The following is a 17,353-nucleotide window of genomic DNA, read 5'->3' as shown; positions in this document are numbered from 1 at the left end:
CTTACCAGCCGTTTAAATAAAATATGCATGCAGTGATACCTGACTGTTCTTTAGCCCAAGGTAGGGAAAACTTGCTTTTTCACTGTTTCGGATTTAAGCGCACTACATGAGGGGGGTAAGAATATTACTTTCCCACACACATACAAAGGTCAGAATGGTTTTGCCATTATGAACTTTCTTCTGTTTTCCATTAGTGACATTTTTGCACAAGTATTTGCTCATTTCAGCTTCAGCATATAGTGGTGTTGATGGTTTCTCGACACAGCAGATGATTTATTAAAAAAAAAAAGGTTTGCGTGCACACTTGGTACAGCAGTTAATCATTAAAAAGGTGACATTTGCAAATTTGCATATTCGGTATAAAAATCTGAGTTGGTGTCATTGTGACTATTGTAGCAGTATGGCGTTTGGGTAAAGCCGATTCGTTATCGTTATCTCGCGCAAGCCTAATTGGTTTTTCTGCATCAGCTTTGTTCTGAAAGAACTCTATAACTTCATATTTGTGGATGTGAGCGAATGAGTGAGACTTTTGACTAAATAGAGAAGAAGCAGATGAGGATTTTGGATATAAACCTCCAGTTTTAGATTTCTCCCTACAGACTTTTACTAACCAATCCAAAACTCTGTGTGTGTGTGTAGGAGATGCTGCGCTGTGTGTGGAGACACTTGGTAGGCGTTCTGAAAGGAGACTCCCAGACGTTGTGTTCTACCTCGAGCCTGCTGCGCAACCTGGGTTCAGTCACAGTGAGTGCCTCCTACTGTCACACACCATTATAGAGATTTCTTTTTTTTTTTTTTAGTTAATTCTACATGTGTAGTATGTCAGGGACTTCTTTTTTTTTTTAAAGCTAAACTGCCTTTCGATTTCATAAAATCTGTGAAATTTAGTTCCCTCTGAAATTTGGTCATTGTGATTATATGTTTATTTCTGTAATATCTAAAAAAAATAAAAGCAGGCCATTCTGTGGCTGGGAAGTTATTTAATTTGAGGGGATTCCCGAGCAAATAATGTGTATGAAATTGCTCGCGTCGCGCAGTCAAGCAGACAGAGGAAGTCCGATGTGCGTATGCACAGGCTTACCTTCTTCTTTTGGGTTTTACGGCATCTGGTATCCACAGTGTTGCATTACTGCCATCCAGGGCCGTTGACAGCTTTGGCTGGGCCCGGGACAAAATAATCTGAGTGGGCCCCCCCCCCAAATAATCTGAGTGCCCCCCCCCCCCCCCCCCCCCCTCCCACACACACACACACGCGCGCACGCACATCGCCACACAGCAACCACCCACACCCAACCCCTCTTTTCACAGTCTCCATTCACTCCAACCCTTAAATAACAGGTATTCCAAGCCCATTATAACAGTCAACCATTTTATTTCAACATTTCAACATATTTACAGTTTGAACATTTCCTTAGTCTGCAACTATTCAGGTGCGGAATGCAATGCGCCGGACTTTTGCTGTGGCAAAGTCGTCAATAAGGTCATTGAAGTCCAGCTTCTTTGCAAGTTTGCGCTCTATAGAGAGCATAGCCAGCCCATTGAGCCTCTCCTGTGACATGTTTGAGCGCAGGTAGCTGATAAACCAAAATGATTGTTTACGGGATGGAACTGGGCCTCAATGAGAACGGAGTTATGGCTTTCCCAAAATCTGAACATAGAAGCATCACCACTAGTGATGTGTACAGTGAGTTTTTCAGTGTATTTTTTTGTCTTGTTTTTCATAAACGTCCTTTCCGTACTCGATTTAGAATGTTACAAAAAAAATTGACACCCTCCCAACCACGTAACATTAGCCTATCTGACCTGGGGGCTGACACGTTTATTACGGATAAACCAAAAGGATTACAACATTCCCTGGATATAGAACTGGACCGAGAAGATTTCAAAATCTTAACGTGTAAGCAGCAACAATAAAACAGAGGTTGTTTTATTCATTTAGGGCTTATTAGGCTACTTTCATTAATTGCGCTTTTCATACAGGCCTATCATTTTTCACTTGAGCAAGGGAATTGTTTGAAGAGTATCCAGTCTAAGCGAAAGTTTAATGTTTTGCAACAGACTAACCTCAAAACACCCCATTTATAGCCTACTCGTTACATTAAACTCTATCTAGCTGGCAATTTCACATGCCGTCGTATCTACACGGGATGATTTCCAACAAAATAAGGTTTAATTAACAAGAGGCAGCGTTCCACGGGCTTTCAGCTAACCGGAGTCCAGCTCAGCGCAGCTCAGCAAGCGTGCCTAAAACATTTGGATATGATTGCCACATACATATACACATACAAACAGCCACTCAAATCTCCACTGCCAAGCCTCTACCTCTCCAACGCCCGATCCATGTAAACAACACGGACGATTTGGAATTACCTTATTCTATTCTATAATCGGCTGGTCAGTGCTATACTCAATACTTAAGTGACTTACCCATCCAGTGAGGATTATTTTGTTTACAAGATGCCACATCTGAGTCACTGACAAATCCTGAATTTCTGTAAAGATAACTGTGCAGAGATTTATAAGCACGCAGTGCTTCACCACTGAACAGCGAGGGAAAGTTAATGAGGTAATCATACACGTCTGGGTATTCCGCTGGCAATTCAAAATCCGGTCGTGAAAACTCCGTCCGGAAAGCCATAAGGGTCACAAATCTGTAGATCGTTTATTTTAGACATATATCTAGTTATCTGTTCATTAGAAAAATGAGCCGTGTAGTCCGTCGGTTGAAATTGATCCATTCTCTACACGAGTGCAGCAGTATTCAGCGGTGTTTTTGACCAACAAGATGGCGGTTGTGTACTTTCCGGTCACGTGACTGCAAGATCTCTATAGTGCCGTGTTATTTGGTGCCTTAATCAAAGACCAAACCATTTCTGCATTAGGGGTGGTATGTGGGTTCTTGAATCTATTTTCGAAGACAATAAAGGCAAAAGAACCAGAAATCATTCATTGAATGCAAATATAGCACAGTTTTCTCCCCCAAATCAACACATTTTGAAATGAAACAGAATGATTAATGGCATCTTCATGAGGGACCAGTTCTGGGCCCCCCCTCATGCCTGGGCCCGGGACAAAATACCCGGTTGTCCCCCCCTGTCGACGGCCCTGCTGCCATCTACAGGTTTACCTTGACCATGCAGTGACAGTTACATTTATTTTGTCGCTAAACGAACAGCTGATCACACCGAGGTGCTCACTGACCACCAATATTTATTAGTTTGGTCCTGTGTTTCCTTTCCTTTGCAACATAACGTCTTTTCTTCTCACTTTCTGTTACTGTAGTCGGTCTTTCACATTTCATTCACACACTCTCGTCCTCCATTTTTCTCTCCTGTTTCAGATTTGTATCCCACAATGCCTTGCACAAACGGGGAAAGCCCACCACATGATGCATGACATGAATTGGGTCATGGTGAAGCAGGAAAAAATAGTGGAGAATTTAGGGCCACGTGGCCCTAAATTCATTAATTGTTCTATTTAAAAAAAAAAACTAATAAAATTGGACGTCTGTGATTTGAATTCAGTAACTTTCGGTCCACTAAACAAAAATAATTGGGTGTCAGGGAAAAATCTTTTTATGACCTACACTTGAAAAATCTGAAAGGCAGTCTACCTTTAATTTTTAACTCAAAAATCCAACGTTACAGACACTAACTTGGATGATGTCTGAATCTGTGGAGAACATTTTGTACCGGACCAAAATATGAAATGCAGTGCTTTTTAAAGCATGATTTTATTTATTTATTTTTTTCATGAAAAACAAAAAGATCAGTCACTGTAAGAGCAATGCAGTGAAAATACTACTTTTCCCTGTGGTATGCTTTCTATACACTCACCGGCCACTTTAATAGAAACTTGTTCTTGATTCTACGGTTCCTGTTGTTGGCCGGCAGGAGTGGAACCCAATGTGGTTCTACTTCGTTTCTCCTGACCACCAGAGGCGGTGCTTTCAGCACATGGATATCCATCACACAAACGTGCAGGTCGAGTAATAGTAACAACAAAGTCACGTGTGACCTGGGTGACGTCACCCCGTGACCCCGGCATAAAAGACCGGTAAACCCAGGAAGTGACCTCTTGCATCTTCTCGCGTTTGCAGGTTGCAAGTTGGAAATTGGACAAAACGCGTGTTAGTTTCGTTACCCGTAGGGTTGGGGCTGTGCTTACGCATCCTCCAAGAAACTGCGTTAAGTCCACCAATTCTTTTCTCTTGTCGCTCAGGTAAGCGGTTTTCATTCATTTAAATTAAAGCGGTGTTTCTCGCCGCTGTTTATCAGTTCTGTGGCGCACGGCGCCTATCCTTGTTAATATTCCCGACCACGGGTGTGTTCGCCCGGTCGTTTTTCATTGCCGCCTGATTGTTTATTTTGGGATACTTACTTGGGGTGTTCTCGCCCTATTTTTTAAGTTCCCTTCTGCCAGCCAGGTGTCATGGACCTATTCTCTCGCTGCGCCAACTGCCGGGCCCCCCTCGAGCCGGAGGACGGCCACCGCGAGTGCCCCTCGTGCCTGGGTATTGATCACCTGCGGCAGGGGCTGACGGACATGGCCTGCGCAGACTGCATGTGCCTGAGTGTGGCTGCGCGGACCGCCAGGCTGGCTCGGTTGGATCCTCCGTCTGACATCCCCCGGGCCTCGGGGGGACAGGACATGGTGCCGGCTGCAGCAGCGGGGCCCAGCAAGCGCCGTGGGGCTCCCCCACGCGTCTCCGCTTCTAAGGCGAAAAAGAAGTGCTCGGACGATTTGGCTCGGAAGGTGGAGGTGATGTCCACCGAGCTGGAGGAGATGAAGGCCCTGCTGGCGAATCTCCAGCCTCCGCCACAGGGCAGCAGTGTTCCCGCAGCCACCCCTTCTGCCTGGTAGCCCGACCGTTCACCATCACCACCGCTTCTGTCACCGGCCGTTGATGCACGCGGCCTGGATGAACTGTCGATCCGGGCGTCGGAGAGCTTTGACTGCGGTGGGTCTGTTGGTCACGACTCCACCTCTCCGGCCGGTTCCCAGGCCACCAGCCATGGCACCGCGGCAGCGTTGGAAGGCGGACGCTCATCCATCCAGCCAACGCTGAGGGCTGCATTGGCCCGTCTGGGGTTGGACACGCCCCCGGTGGCCCAGCATCAGAGTGCTTTCTTCAGAGGTTCCACACAGCCTTCCTCGTTGTCTGTTCCGCCCTCGGCCCCATACATCGAGGAGTTACAGAGGTGTTGGGCGGACCCTAGACGCCTTTCCCACCTCCCTAGTGACTGCAGGGCCCTGGCAGCAATGCAGGATGCCTCTACCTACGGCCTCCAGCAGATGCCCAACATTGAGCCCTCCGTGGCTGCCCTCGTCCTTTCGCCCAACGAGGCTCTGCGGCCTGACGCCCGATGCCCCCGCACCCAATGCCGTGCGACTGACGACCTCATCGTGCGGGGATACGACACGGCAGCACAAATGGGTCGTATTGACAATTCCATGTCCCATCTGCTGCTGGCCCTTGCCCAGACGCTGGAGGGGACAAGCGCGGCATCACGGGAGCTGTGCGACGCGGCTCTCCAGGCCTTTGCCTACTCGTCGCGGGAACTGGGCCGGCTGATGTCGTATCTCACCCTCGCCCGCCGGCAGATATGGCTGGCACAGTCCCCTCTGGCCGAGCCCGACCGCCGTGTGCTGCGCTCTCTCCCTGTTGTCCCCGGGGAGCTGTTTGGCGAGGCCGCTCAGCAAGCCCTGGACCGGAGTGCCCAGGTCGCCCAGGCGCGGCAGCAGTTCGCTGGCCTCCGCCAGGTCCACCGCCATGGCAATACTGCCCAGTCCTCCAGGGGGCCCACACCGACTCTGTCTCGGCCACGCACCCGCCAGGAGACCAGACGGGTTGATGACTTTTGTCGCCCCACCACCTCCCGGACCCGCGGTGCCGCCCCCTACACCCAGTCCGCTCCTCGTCGCCCCCATGGTGACCGACGGGGGCGCTCTGGACGGCGCTGACATCAGCGCGCCAGCGGTCGGCCGCTTTTCCAGCGAACAGCTCCAAAGCTGGAAAGCGTTGACCCCAGACCCCTGGGTGCTGGTGACCCTCACCGAGGGTTACCGCATCCAGTTCTGCCGCCGACCGCCGCGTTTTCATGGGGTCAAACACACCACCGTGAGCCATCCGGGGAAGTCCCTCGTCCTCCGGCAGGAAATCTCCACCCTCCTGGAGAAAGGAGCAATCTCTCCCGTCGACAGGCAGAGACAGCAAGGTGGGTTCTACTCCAGGTATTTTCTGATTCCGAAGAAGGACGGCGGTATCCGCCCGATCCTCGACCTGAGGTCCCTCAACTCCCACTTGAAGACCATGAGATTCCGCATGCTGCGTACAGTGGATGTCTTACACCACATCCAGGCGGGCGACTGGTTTGCCACCATCGACCTGAAAGACGCCTACTTCCATGTTCCCATTGCGCCACACCACAGGCAGTTCCTGCGGTTTGCCTTCGAGGGCCAGGCTTTCGAGTTCAATGTTCTGCCCTTTGGGATATCGCTGGCACCCCGTGTGTTCACCACGTGTGTGGCAGCAGCATTGGCACCACTTCAGGCAAGGGGTTTGCGTGTCCTGCCTTACCTGGACGACTGGCTCGTCTGTTCACAGTCAGCAGCTCAGGCCCGCACCGACATCGCGACTGTGCTCTCACATGTCGCAGAGCTGGGGCTCAGGGTGAATTACAAGAAGAGCTCGCTGGTGCCCAGCCAGGAGACGACTTTCTTGGGCATGCACCTGGATTCGAGGTCGTTGATGGCAACCCCCTCCCAGACCAGGATCCACAACATCCGCCTGCTGCTTGGCCGCTTCGGACGGGGCAGGTCACTCGCCCTGAAGACCTTTCAGTGCCTGCTGGGCATGCTTACGGCAGCCTCCTCTCTGGTCCCGCTGGGACTCCTGGACTTACGCCCGCTTCAGAGGTGGCTCAACGATCTCCACCTCCACCCGGTGCTGCACGGGCACAGGCTCGTGAAGGCGACGGATACTTTTTTCAGGCTCCTCCGTCCATGGAGGAGGAGGGCTTACCTTCTGCGGGGTGTTCCGCTGGCGGCTATCCCCTCCCGGAGGGAGGTCATCACCACGGATGCTTCCCTGGGAGGCTGGGGTGCAGTCTGGCAATGCCGGACCGTCAGAGGCTACTGGAGTCCAGGGCAGCGACAGCAGCACATCAACGTGCTGGAGCTACGGGCTGTGTTCCTCGGCCTACAGCACTTCCTCCCAGGCCTGGCCGGCAGACACGTTCTGGTGCGGACGGACAACGCTACGGTAGTGTACTACATCAACCACCAGGGAGGCACCAAGTCCCTCCAGTGCTTGGAAGTGGCCGGCCAACTTCTGCGGTGGGCCCATCGACATCTCTTGAGCCTGCGTGCCATGTACTTGCCAGGCACCGCCAACAGGGCAGCGGATCTGCTGTCCCGCCAGGACCCCGATCCCGGGGAATGGAGACTCAACCCAGCGGTGGTTCTCGCCATCTGGGAACGTTTTGGCAGGGCAGAGGTGGATCTCTTTGCCTGCCAGGAGTCGACACACTGCCCTCTGTGGTTCAGCCTCCACGGCCCCAGCTCCCTGGGCCAGGATGCGCTGGCGCATGCTTGGCCGAGGCAACTGCTGTATGCCTTCCCCCCTCTGCCGCTGATTGTGCCAACCCTACACAGGGTTGCGATGGACCACCACAGGCTGCTGCTTGTCGCCCCTCGGTGGCCGGGCCGAGTGTGGTTTCCCAAGTTGCTGCAACTTCTGAACGGCGACCCCTGGTGCCTGCCAGTGAGGACGGACCTGCTATCACAGCTGGGAGGGCAGATCTGGCACCCGGATCCAGCCCGTCTGCAGCTCTGGGTGTGGCCGCTGAAGGGCCGGACCCCCTGCTAGGTCTTTGTGAGCCGGCAGTGGTCAACACCATTGCAAGCTCTCGGGCACCCTCCACCAATGCCCTCTACGCCAACAGATGGAGGCTTTTCTCCAACTGGTGCTTAACTTGGGGGGAGGAGCCTACATGCTGCCCCCTGCCGACCATTCTACTGTTCCTCCAGTCTCTGTTTGATAAGGGTCTTACTCCTGCCACCATCAAGGTCTATGCAGCTGCCATCTCTGCTCAGCATGCCAGAGTTGGGGGAAGGACCGTGGGGTCCCACCCCTTGGTGGCACGTTTCTTGAAGGGTGCTCTCCGGTTGAGACCCCCCCGATGGAGCCGGGTACCCACATGGGATCTTCACTTGGTGCTGCAGGCTCTCTGCGACGCACCGTTTGAGCCCCTGCTCACGGCAGACATTTCATGGCTCTCCCTGAAGACTGCTTTTCTTCTGGCCATTACATCGACGAGGCGCGTCGGGGAATTACACGCGCTGTCAGTCAGTGGGGAGTGCCTGCAGTGGCACTCCGGCGACAGTGGGGTCACTCTGTGGCCTAACCCCTCTTTCCTCCCGAAGACCCTCTCTGCTACCTTCGTCAACCAGCTCCTTAGCCTTGCGGCGTTCGAGGCGGGCCATGGTGAGAGGTCGGAACTTTTGTGCCCAGTTCGCGCCCTCAGGGTGTACGTGTCCCGTACAGAGGGCTTCCGTAGGAGTGACGCCCTGTTTCTGTGCCACACAGGGCCGAGGAGGGGTCTGGCGCTCTCTAAGCAGAGGCTATCCAAGTGGATAGTCGAGGCCATATTACATGCCTACAGGCACAGTGGCTCCCCGATTCCTCCGGCTGTCAGGGCGCACTCTGCACGGGGCGTGGTGGCCTCATGGGCATCACTGAAGGGCGTGCCCCTTTCAGACATATGCAGCGCAGCCTCCTGGGCTTCCAGCTGCACCTTCACCAGGTTTTACCGTCTTAATGTCGTCCCATATAATCCTGTGGCGACGGCTGTCATTCCAGGCCCGTCGCAGCAGCACTGAGTACGGGTAGGCACTCCTCATGACCTGGTTGGTATTAGTCATCCATGTGCTGAAAGCACCGCCTCTGGCGGTCAGGAGAAACGAAATAGAACGAGGGTTATGTATATAACCGCGGTTCTATGAGTTTCGGATGACCGCCAGAGCTTGGCAGTCACTCGGAGTGTACACGAGAAGATTTGCCAAGAGGTCACTTCCTGGGTTTACCGGTCTTTTATGCCGGGGTCACGGGGTGACGTCACCCAGGTCACACGTGACTTTGTTGTTACTATTACTCGACCTGCACGTTCGTGTGATGGATATCCATGTGCTGAAAGCACCGCCTCTGGCGGTCATCCGAAACTCATAGAACCGCGGTTATATACATAACCCTCGTTTTCTGCTGTTGCATGCTGAGATGCTTTTCTGCTCACCATGGTTGTAAAAAGTGATTTTATATGAGTTACTATATCCTTCCTGGCAGCTCGAACCAATCTAACCATTTTCCTCTGACCTCTTTTATCAACAAGACATTTGTTTCCACCCACAGAACTGTCGCTCACTCTGGGTTTTTTTTTTTTGGTTTTTCGCACCATTCTGTGTAAACTCTCGAGAATGTTGTGTGTGAAAACCCCAGGAGATCAGCAGTTTCTGAAATACTCAAACCAGTCCATCTGGCTCAAACCAACACCCATGCCACAGTGAAAGAAAGTCACACTTTGAGATCACAATTTTTCCCATTCTGATGATTGAAGTGAACATTAACTGAAGCTCTTGATATGTATCTGTGTGATTTTATGCATTGTGCTGCTGTCAAGGGATTGGCTGATTAGAGAACTGCAAAAAAACCATAGGTGGATGGGTGTTCCTAATAAAGTGGCCAGTGAGTGTATGTCGCTAATGAAAAGCAGTAAAGTGTATGTATTTTTCATGTGTGATTGCATTTCACTTTCCCACAGTATCCTCTTCATGAAAACTGCCATTACTTAAGTGCAAAATAACACGTGTCGGTGTGTGTTCCTAATGCAGGTACTATGCTGTGTGGATAAGCAGGGTGTACTGTCCTGGCCCAACCCTAGCCCAGAGACGGTCCTATTCTTTAGTGGGCGTGTTGAGCCGCCCCACGACAGCCAGGACGATCTCAGAGACGACCTTTCTGTTAACTCTTTGTGTCGTACAGAAGCAGAGGATGACCGAGATGAGGTAATTCTTTGGGCACCATGTAGTGCCATGAGATTTTTATTTAGTAAGCAAGTATGTGGTTTCTGTAACCACAGAATTTCTGTGTACTTTAGAAAACGACTGTCTTGATGGTTGTGTTGTTTCTAACTGATTTTATTTTCTGGCCTGTGATCTTTCTTCTCTGCAGGTTCAGGAAGGTGAGGCTCTCCTCAATGTACATGCCATTGAACCTGTCCTACATCTAGTTAATGAGCAGGAGCCCAGTGAGGTGTCACATGATACAATCCGCTTCTGTGATGTGCACCGCACACGTCGAGGTCCTCAGACCACCCGCTCCAAACACCCGTCAGGCTCCAATGTCAGCTTCAGTCATGACACTGAGGGGGGAGAGGAATCAAGTGCTCAGGTATTATTAGGGCCCGAGCACCGTTTGGTGCGAGATCCTATTGTTTTTCAAAGGATTATTATTATTATTATTATTATTATTATTATTATGCTGTGTTTGGCCTTATTTGAGGCATTTCCCATGCACAAAAACTCATGAAATTCGATACACACATCAGTCATTGTCCTCGCTACTCAGCCACAGACTTTTGGCCCCGGGCATGGCCCAGGGACTTCATGGCGCCCCTTTTTCCATTTCCCATTGAAATGAATGGGTAAAACTTTGGAATGATGTCATAAGGCCATTTGGAGTGAAATTACACATGGTCATTTCTAACGTACTCCTCCTAGACGGTTCATCAAATTCATGTCAAACTTGGCAAACATGATGCCAAGATATTGCTGAAGTTGAATTGCTAAGGGATTTTTGATATGTTGTAATATGTTGAAATATTATAACATGCCAAGATATTGCTGAATGTTGAACTTGATATCTTGTAATATGATTCTGATTCTGATACTCTTTAGCCATTATGGGCCTGTCTGGTATAGCACCACCAACTGGCCAAGGAAAGAATAGGGTTTTGAATATGTGTGTTTTGACACATGATGAATTTTAACATGCTCCTCCTAGATGGTTCATGAGATTCATGTGAAATTTGTTATACGTGATGCCAAGATGTCGCTGATATTAAATTGCGAAGGGATTTTTGATATCTTGTAATATGTTGAAATGGCCTTGTGATTTTAATATCTTGCCACATAAACAGGAAACGTGTCAGAAAGCCACAGTGCATTGACTGTATGGTCAGACACTGATCTGACACTTTACAGAATATTGTGTATTATGATTGTGATGATATTCACATGTGTAATTCAGATGCCTAGCACAGCGCCACCATCTGGCCAAGAAGGAAATGGGGAAAAAATGTTCAATTCATTGATGGATTGATCTGAAACTTTACAAAATATTGGATATCATGAGTCTGATGCAGGGCTGAACGATATGGACAAAATTTCATATCTCGATTTTCATGCCAGATATCTCGATATCGATACAATACGATATGACTGCGGGTTCGGTGAAAACCAAGCATTTTTCAGAAAAATAAAAACATCATAATACAAAAAAATGTGGAAAATGCAGTTTTATTTTTAAGAACTCACTGCCAGTTATCAACATTAACATAAATTACAGATAAATAAATTACAAATCAGATATTTTACTGCAGCTCTGCTTTAACAGTAGGTCCGTGGTCGTGGCGAAATGATCAATTTCACGGAGCTCGGATTCAACATTCATTTTACACTCATTATAGCATTTCGGAATGGCCACTTGATTAAAATGTGTTCGGGGTGGTATTTTACAACGCTTGTCCAGCGTCCGAACCATTTTTTTAAAGCCCTCTTTCGAGACTGTGTACACAGGTACCATGTCTTTTGCAATGTGGTATGTTATAGCGTCTGTAACTTCTTTGTCTGGTGGACGTCGACTCGTACTACTACTCGTGCTACTGAACGCATCAGCAATCAAACTTTGCTTTGGCTTATTTTGGGATGACTGAGAAGTCCCCGGTGTTTCTCTCATTGTCATACACTGTTCGTGCAGCACGCGATGGTGTTGTTTCAGGTGGTGAAACATGTTTGTTGTGCTACCTTGCTTCATCACAATTTTTGCTAAGCACGACCTGCACAACACCTCACTCTGGTTAACATCGTCCTTTCGGAATCCAAAATACCTCCAAATAATGGAGGATGATTTATGTTTTGGCACCAAGTCAGATTCTGCACCGCCACCGGCTGCATTATCTTCCTCACTCATTTTCTTTCTTTCTTTTTAATTTCCCCCACTGTGTCTGTAGTGTGTGCGCGCGTCGGTCTCCGTCTCCCTCACTCCCGCCCTCATATGTTTGTCATTGGTTGGCTTCAGCTGTCGATCCACAGCAAGCATGAAATAAGGTTTGTGGTTGGCTGGCCTTAGCGGTGTATTCAAGGGCAATCATAAAAATTATGTTTGTTGTGACTGCCAGAGCTGTACATGCAGGGCGAGCGCAGGGAGGGGAAATCTAATATCGTTGCTTTTTTGATATTAATATCTTGAATGTTCATATCTAGATATAGATACGATAACGATATATCGTTCAGCCCTAGTCTGATGATATAACATATACAATTCTGTGCACACTCATACACGCACTCACAGTCATATGCATATTTATGCATACACACATACACTCTCTCACAAGTATGCACTCACATGCACACGCAACATCTATGAACACTCTCTCACACACACACACACACACACACACACACACACACACACACACAATCACTCACACTCTCTCTCTCCCTCTCTCTGACAAACAGACACACACACAATAATAGTGGAGCTCCAGCGGAGCACCATACCTAAGAAAAAATGGTAAACCCATCGAGTCGATTTTTTTTGTGGTTTGTAGGTGTACCACCAGTCATACACACCGCCTAGTGGCCAGTGTTAATTACCAGTCATACACACCGCCTAGTGGCCAGTGTTAGTAATTACCAGTCATACACACCGCCTAGTGGCCAGTGTTAGTAATTACTGTCATACACACCGCCTAGTGGCCAGTGTTAGTAATTACTGTCATACACACCGCCTAGTGGCCAGTGTTAGTAACTGCCAGTCATACACACCGCCTAGTGGCCAGTGTTAGTAACTGCCAGTCATACACACCGCCTAGTGGCCAGTGTTAGTAACTGCCAGTCATACACACCGCCTAGTGGCCAGTGTTAGTAACTGCCAGTCATGCACACCGCCTAGTGGCCAGTGTTAGTAATTGCCAGTCATACACACCGCCTAGTGGCCAGTGTTAGTAACTACCAGTCATACACACCGCCTAGTGGCCAGTGTTAGTAATTACCAGTCGTACACACCGCCTAGTGGCCAGTGTTAGTAATTACCAGTCATACACACCGCCTGCTGGCCAGTGTTAGTAATTACAAGTCATACACACAGCCTAGTGGCCAGTGCTAGCCAGTAAAGAAATAAAACAAAAGAGACTGGCTAGGACATAAGAAAATTCTACAACCCAGAAACAGATGGGAGCTCCGCTTTTAGGCAGTGCCTAAATCTATATATTAGTGACCTGCCATCATTGTGCATTTTGTTGCAGACATGAAAACTCTGCATGTACACACACACAGAGCAGACACAGGAAAGCTAAGATGACTTAAGATTACAGCATGAGATAGAGATAAGGAGGAGACATGTATAGTTTTGTACATGTATAAATGTACATTTTCACACCACAGAAACACATACACACACAGTCTTTGTCTGACTATCTCTCATCTGTCAAGCAGTCATGGCATTTGCAACATGCACATCACCTTTGAACATTTGATGAATATATGACATGTGACTGTTTTGTTGGGTGGCGGGATGTCCTGGGTTGCGGAACCACATGTGCGAGGGCCCATCAAGGCCGCTAGTGGCTTTTTTTATTATTATTATTATTATTATTATTATTATTATTATCTCATCTGACCATAAGGCCAATAAGCTGTTGTGATGGCACGGCGTCCGTCATCCACAATTCAGTTAAATCGTAGCTCATCCATCAGTTCTCCACGGATTTCCATTCTGATTGTTTTGTTTGAAAGAACTCATCACGCCACACAAAACTTGGTGGTGGTTTTGTCAGATTTTTTACTAACGAGTTAATAATTAGGCCAAATTAACAAATTTTCCACGTTTCTCACTAGAATTTGATCTCCTCTCTTATTTCTTATCCGATTTCAATTCTGATCGATGTTTTGGGTAGATCTTCCCATGAGGAACAAAACTTGGTTGTTTGTTTATTAACTTTCCTGTTGTAAACAATTTGTTTGTTTTCAGTTAAATCACATCTCCCTCTATTCTGAATGGATTTCAGTTCTGATCATTTTGTTTGAAAGAACTAGTCCTTCTGCACAAAATTTGTTCACTGTATTGCCAAATTTTTGCTAACGAATTTCTAATTAGGTCACCTTAAAGTGCATATCCTGGACCAATTTCTTTTTTTTTGTTTTGTTTTGTTTTTTGTTTTATATATGAAAGTATGTCCCTTTACACCAGGGGTGGGCAATTTATTTTTTTCCATGGGGCCACATGAGGAACAGAAAATTTTGTGGAGGGCCGGACCAAAAGGCTGAACTAAATTCTGCATAATATTAATTGTATTTCTTTATATAAAGCAGTAAATAACATTGTTTTTACAAGCTGCTAAGACTGGTAGGAGAATGGAAAAAACGAGGTTGCCTTACAAAAAATGTCATTTATTCAAACAAATTTCCCAAAACAATGGTTAACAAAATGTGAACGTTTGTACCATTTTTTTTTTCAGTCACATTCACCCCAAAACACAATAAAGACATCACAATATTGTCTTTCTACTCCAAATATCAAGCAAGATACATCATATTATAATAATGATGTCCACATTTATAGTTTAAGCACCTCATTTGGTGTTTTTCAGTTTTTTATTTGTTCAGTGAGAGAAATCTAGTCTCTGTTGGTCTTTAACGAGTGCATCAAAGTCAGGTTGAATGTCTGAGGTGGAGATGCAAAGCACAGCTGACAGATGATCATCGGTGAGAGAGGATCTATACCTGGATTTGTTAAACTTCATCACTGAAAATGTTTGTTCACATATGTAGGTAGAGCCAAAGAGAACAAACATCTTCTGAGCATGTCTCCTCATGTTTGTTGAAAGCCCTGCATTTGGCATCTACCTTTCTTCTTTTTGCGGACATTTTGGGGGCTAAAGTCTTCTTGTGACCTGCTCGCAACAACGTCGGTTCGGTGTAGGTATCAGATCTACAGATCGGCTCGGGCTCCGGCACCTGCTGGTGACGTCACACTATGTGATTGGCTGGACCGTTTGAAGGATGACGTACAAGTTTGTGGTTGGTCTGGACAAATTACGGAAGTAATTATCGCGGGATTAGGTTTTGTGGGATTTCATGTCATGTTCGTGTCGTGCGCATTGCGTTTTTGTTGAACACAACTTCAAAATAAAAGCAACACACATTCAGTCCATGCATGAGGTAAAATTAGAAAATACGTTTATTTTGTAATTTCTAATTAACCTTACGCGGGCCGGTCAGAATGAACCAAAGGGCCGGATGCGGCCCGCGGGCCGTAAAATGCCCAGGTCTGCTTTACACACTCGTCCAGAAGGGTAATTTTGCACAAGGCCATCTGTCTATAGCAGAAAAAAATAAAATAACAAAACACGTCTGAAAAAATCCCAAGGGAGTCTGGAGCCAGATTCGTGACGTCACGTGCGGAACCACCAGCAGGCTGCAAAAGCTTGCATGGGTTCAGTGCACAGCCTGTGTAGACCAAGTTTAGCAGCTAGCGATTTTGCATTGAAATATGGAATTGTCGCCTGAGCTTCTAAACCCATGGATTCATGTATCAGTGCTCATTTATCTATTGTTACATAAATCATATTTTTTCTAATTACTATCATGTATTTATATATTTCTTCATTTAGAAGAGTACTGGCTACTGTAGGGGAAATATTTCATAAGCTACACACATGGAATCGGCTAAGCAGGGTTGTATATACATTTAATGTGTTTGACAGGTCCCAAGATCTCAAGCCCTAACACGCAATTCCCTTGATACTTCACATGTAAGTGTATTATCGCCCAGCGCTTTCGTGTTGTTTACTTTTTTGTGTGTCAATAAATAGCATTATCCGTGTACCACACAAACACAGGATCACCTAATTTAGAGCATAGTCTCCCTTATTTCTTACCCTGGCAACAGTCAACTTGTGAATTGCCGATTTTCTTGGTATTTTTCTCGGCTCTGCTTTGGTCCTCAGCTTCCAGGTGCCTCGCACGAAGCGCTCCCATTTCTCTCTCATTGTCCGGTCTTTTGGAAAACGATGAGTACTAATCCCATCACGATTGGTGTTGCTACACCCTCCTACGATACATCTGTTAACCATTTTAATAATTACGTGATAACGTTGAAGAAATTTGCAGAAAATCACCAGGTCGTTTTCTCGTAAACAAACCAGCGCTGACATAGGATTCAGAAGGAGGCGTCCCGCACGTGACGTCATGAAAATCAATGTTTCCCGGGAAATCCAAATGCCAAGTTTTTTCAGAGGCGGACCAATTCGCCTCAAATGGCTTGATTTCAACTGAATTTTTCTGGTATTGTTCACGGTAAAAAAGAAATTGCACAAAATGCAAAATGTGACACATATTTGACCAAAATTTAATATAAAATAGGAGAATTACATTGATCTTGCTCCTGAATTTACCCATGATATGCGCTTTAGCGAGTTTTTGGACTTTTCACTAGAGTTGTATCTCCTCTCTCATTTCTCATCCGATTCCAGTTCTGATCGATGTTTTGGGTAGATCTTCTCATGAGGAACAAAACTTGGTTGTTTGTTTGTTGATTTTCCTGTTGTAAACCATTTGTTTACAACTTTGTTTATTTTCAGTTACATTCTATCTCCTCCCTCGCTCAGTCCTCAATAGATTTCAGTTCTGATTGTTTTACTCGAAAGAGCTAGTCCTTCTGCACAAAACTTGGTCATTGTATTGTCAATTTTTTGCTAACAAATTAGTAATTAAGTCAACTTAAATTTTCTTCTGACTAGAATTGTATCTCCTCTCTCATTTATCATGAGAATTCAGTTCTGATCGATGTTTTGGGTAGAGCTTCTCTTGAGGAACAAAATTTAGTCCTTTATTGATTTTCCTGTTGTGAACAATGAGTCGTGGAGGTTGGTCCTCTCTCACATTGTCACCAGGGGCTTAGCCAGGATTGGGAAGGGTGGGAGTGTTTTTCTGAAAGTAGGGAGTGTAACTTGGTCACGACTGAAATGCACAAAATTACTTCACAAAACAACAAAATTTTGGTTAGCACGGGTTA

At 47.1% G+C, this 17,353-nt stretch overlaps 1 protein-coding gene across 3 annotated transcripts in view; it reads left to right on the top strand.

Moving 5' to 3' along the window:
- The window catches only part of tmem94 (transmembrane protein 94), a 78,251-nt gene that overhangs the window by 37,770 nt on the left and 23,128 nt on the right, over positions 1–17,353 (top strand). For all 3 annotated transcript variants that reach the window (XM_060940192.1, XM_060940191.1, XM_060940193.1), the window contains 3 exons: positions 640–744; positions 9,889–10,062; positions 10,229–10,447. In XM_060940192.1, coding sequence (XP_060796175.1) covers positions 640–744; positions 9,889–10,062; positions 10,229–10,447 — 498 coding nt within the window. The remainder of the gene's footprint in view (positions 1–639; positions 745–9,888; positions 10,063–10,228; positions 10,448–17,353) is intronic.

Source organism: Neoarius graeffei, chromosome 14 (genome assembly GCF_027579695.1).
Source record: "Neoarius graeffei isolate fNeoGra1 chromosome 14, fNeoGra1.pri, whole genome shotgun sequence".
NCBI classification, from domain to species: Eukaryota; Metazoa; Chordata; class Actinopteri; order Siluriformes; family Ariidae; genus Neoarius; species Neoarius graeffei.
The sequence above is the reverse complement of the archived record's forward strand: the minus strand, read 5'-3'. Positions and strand labels throughout refer to the sequence as shown.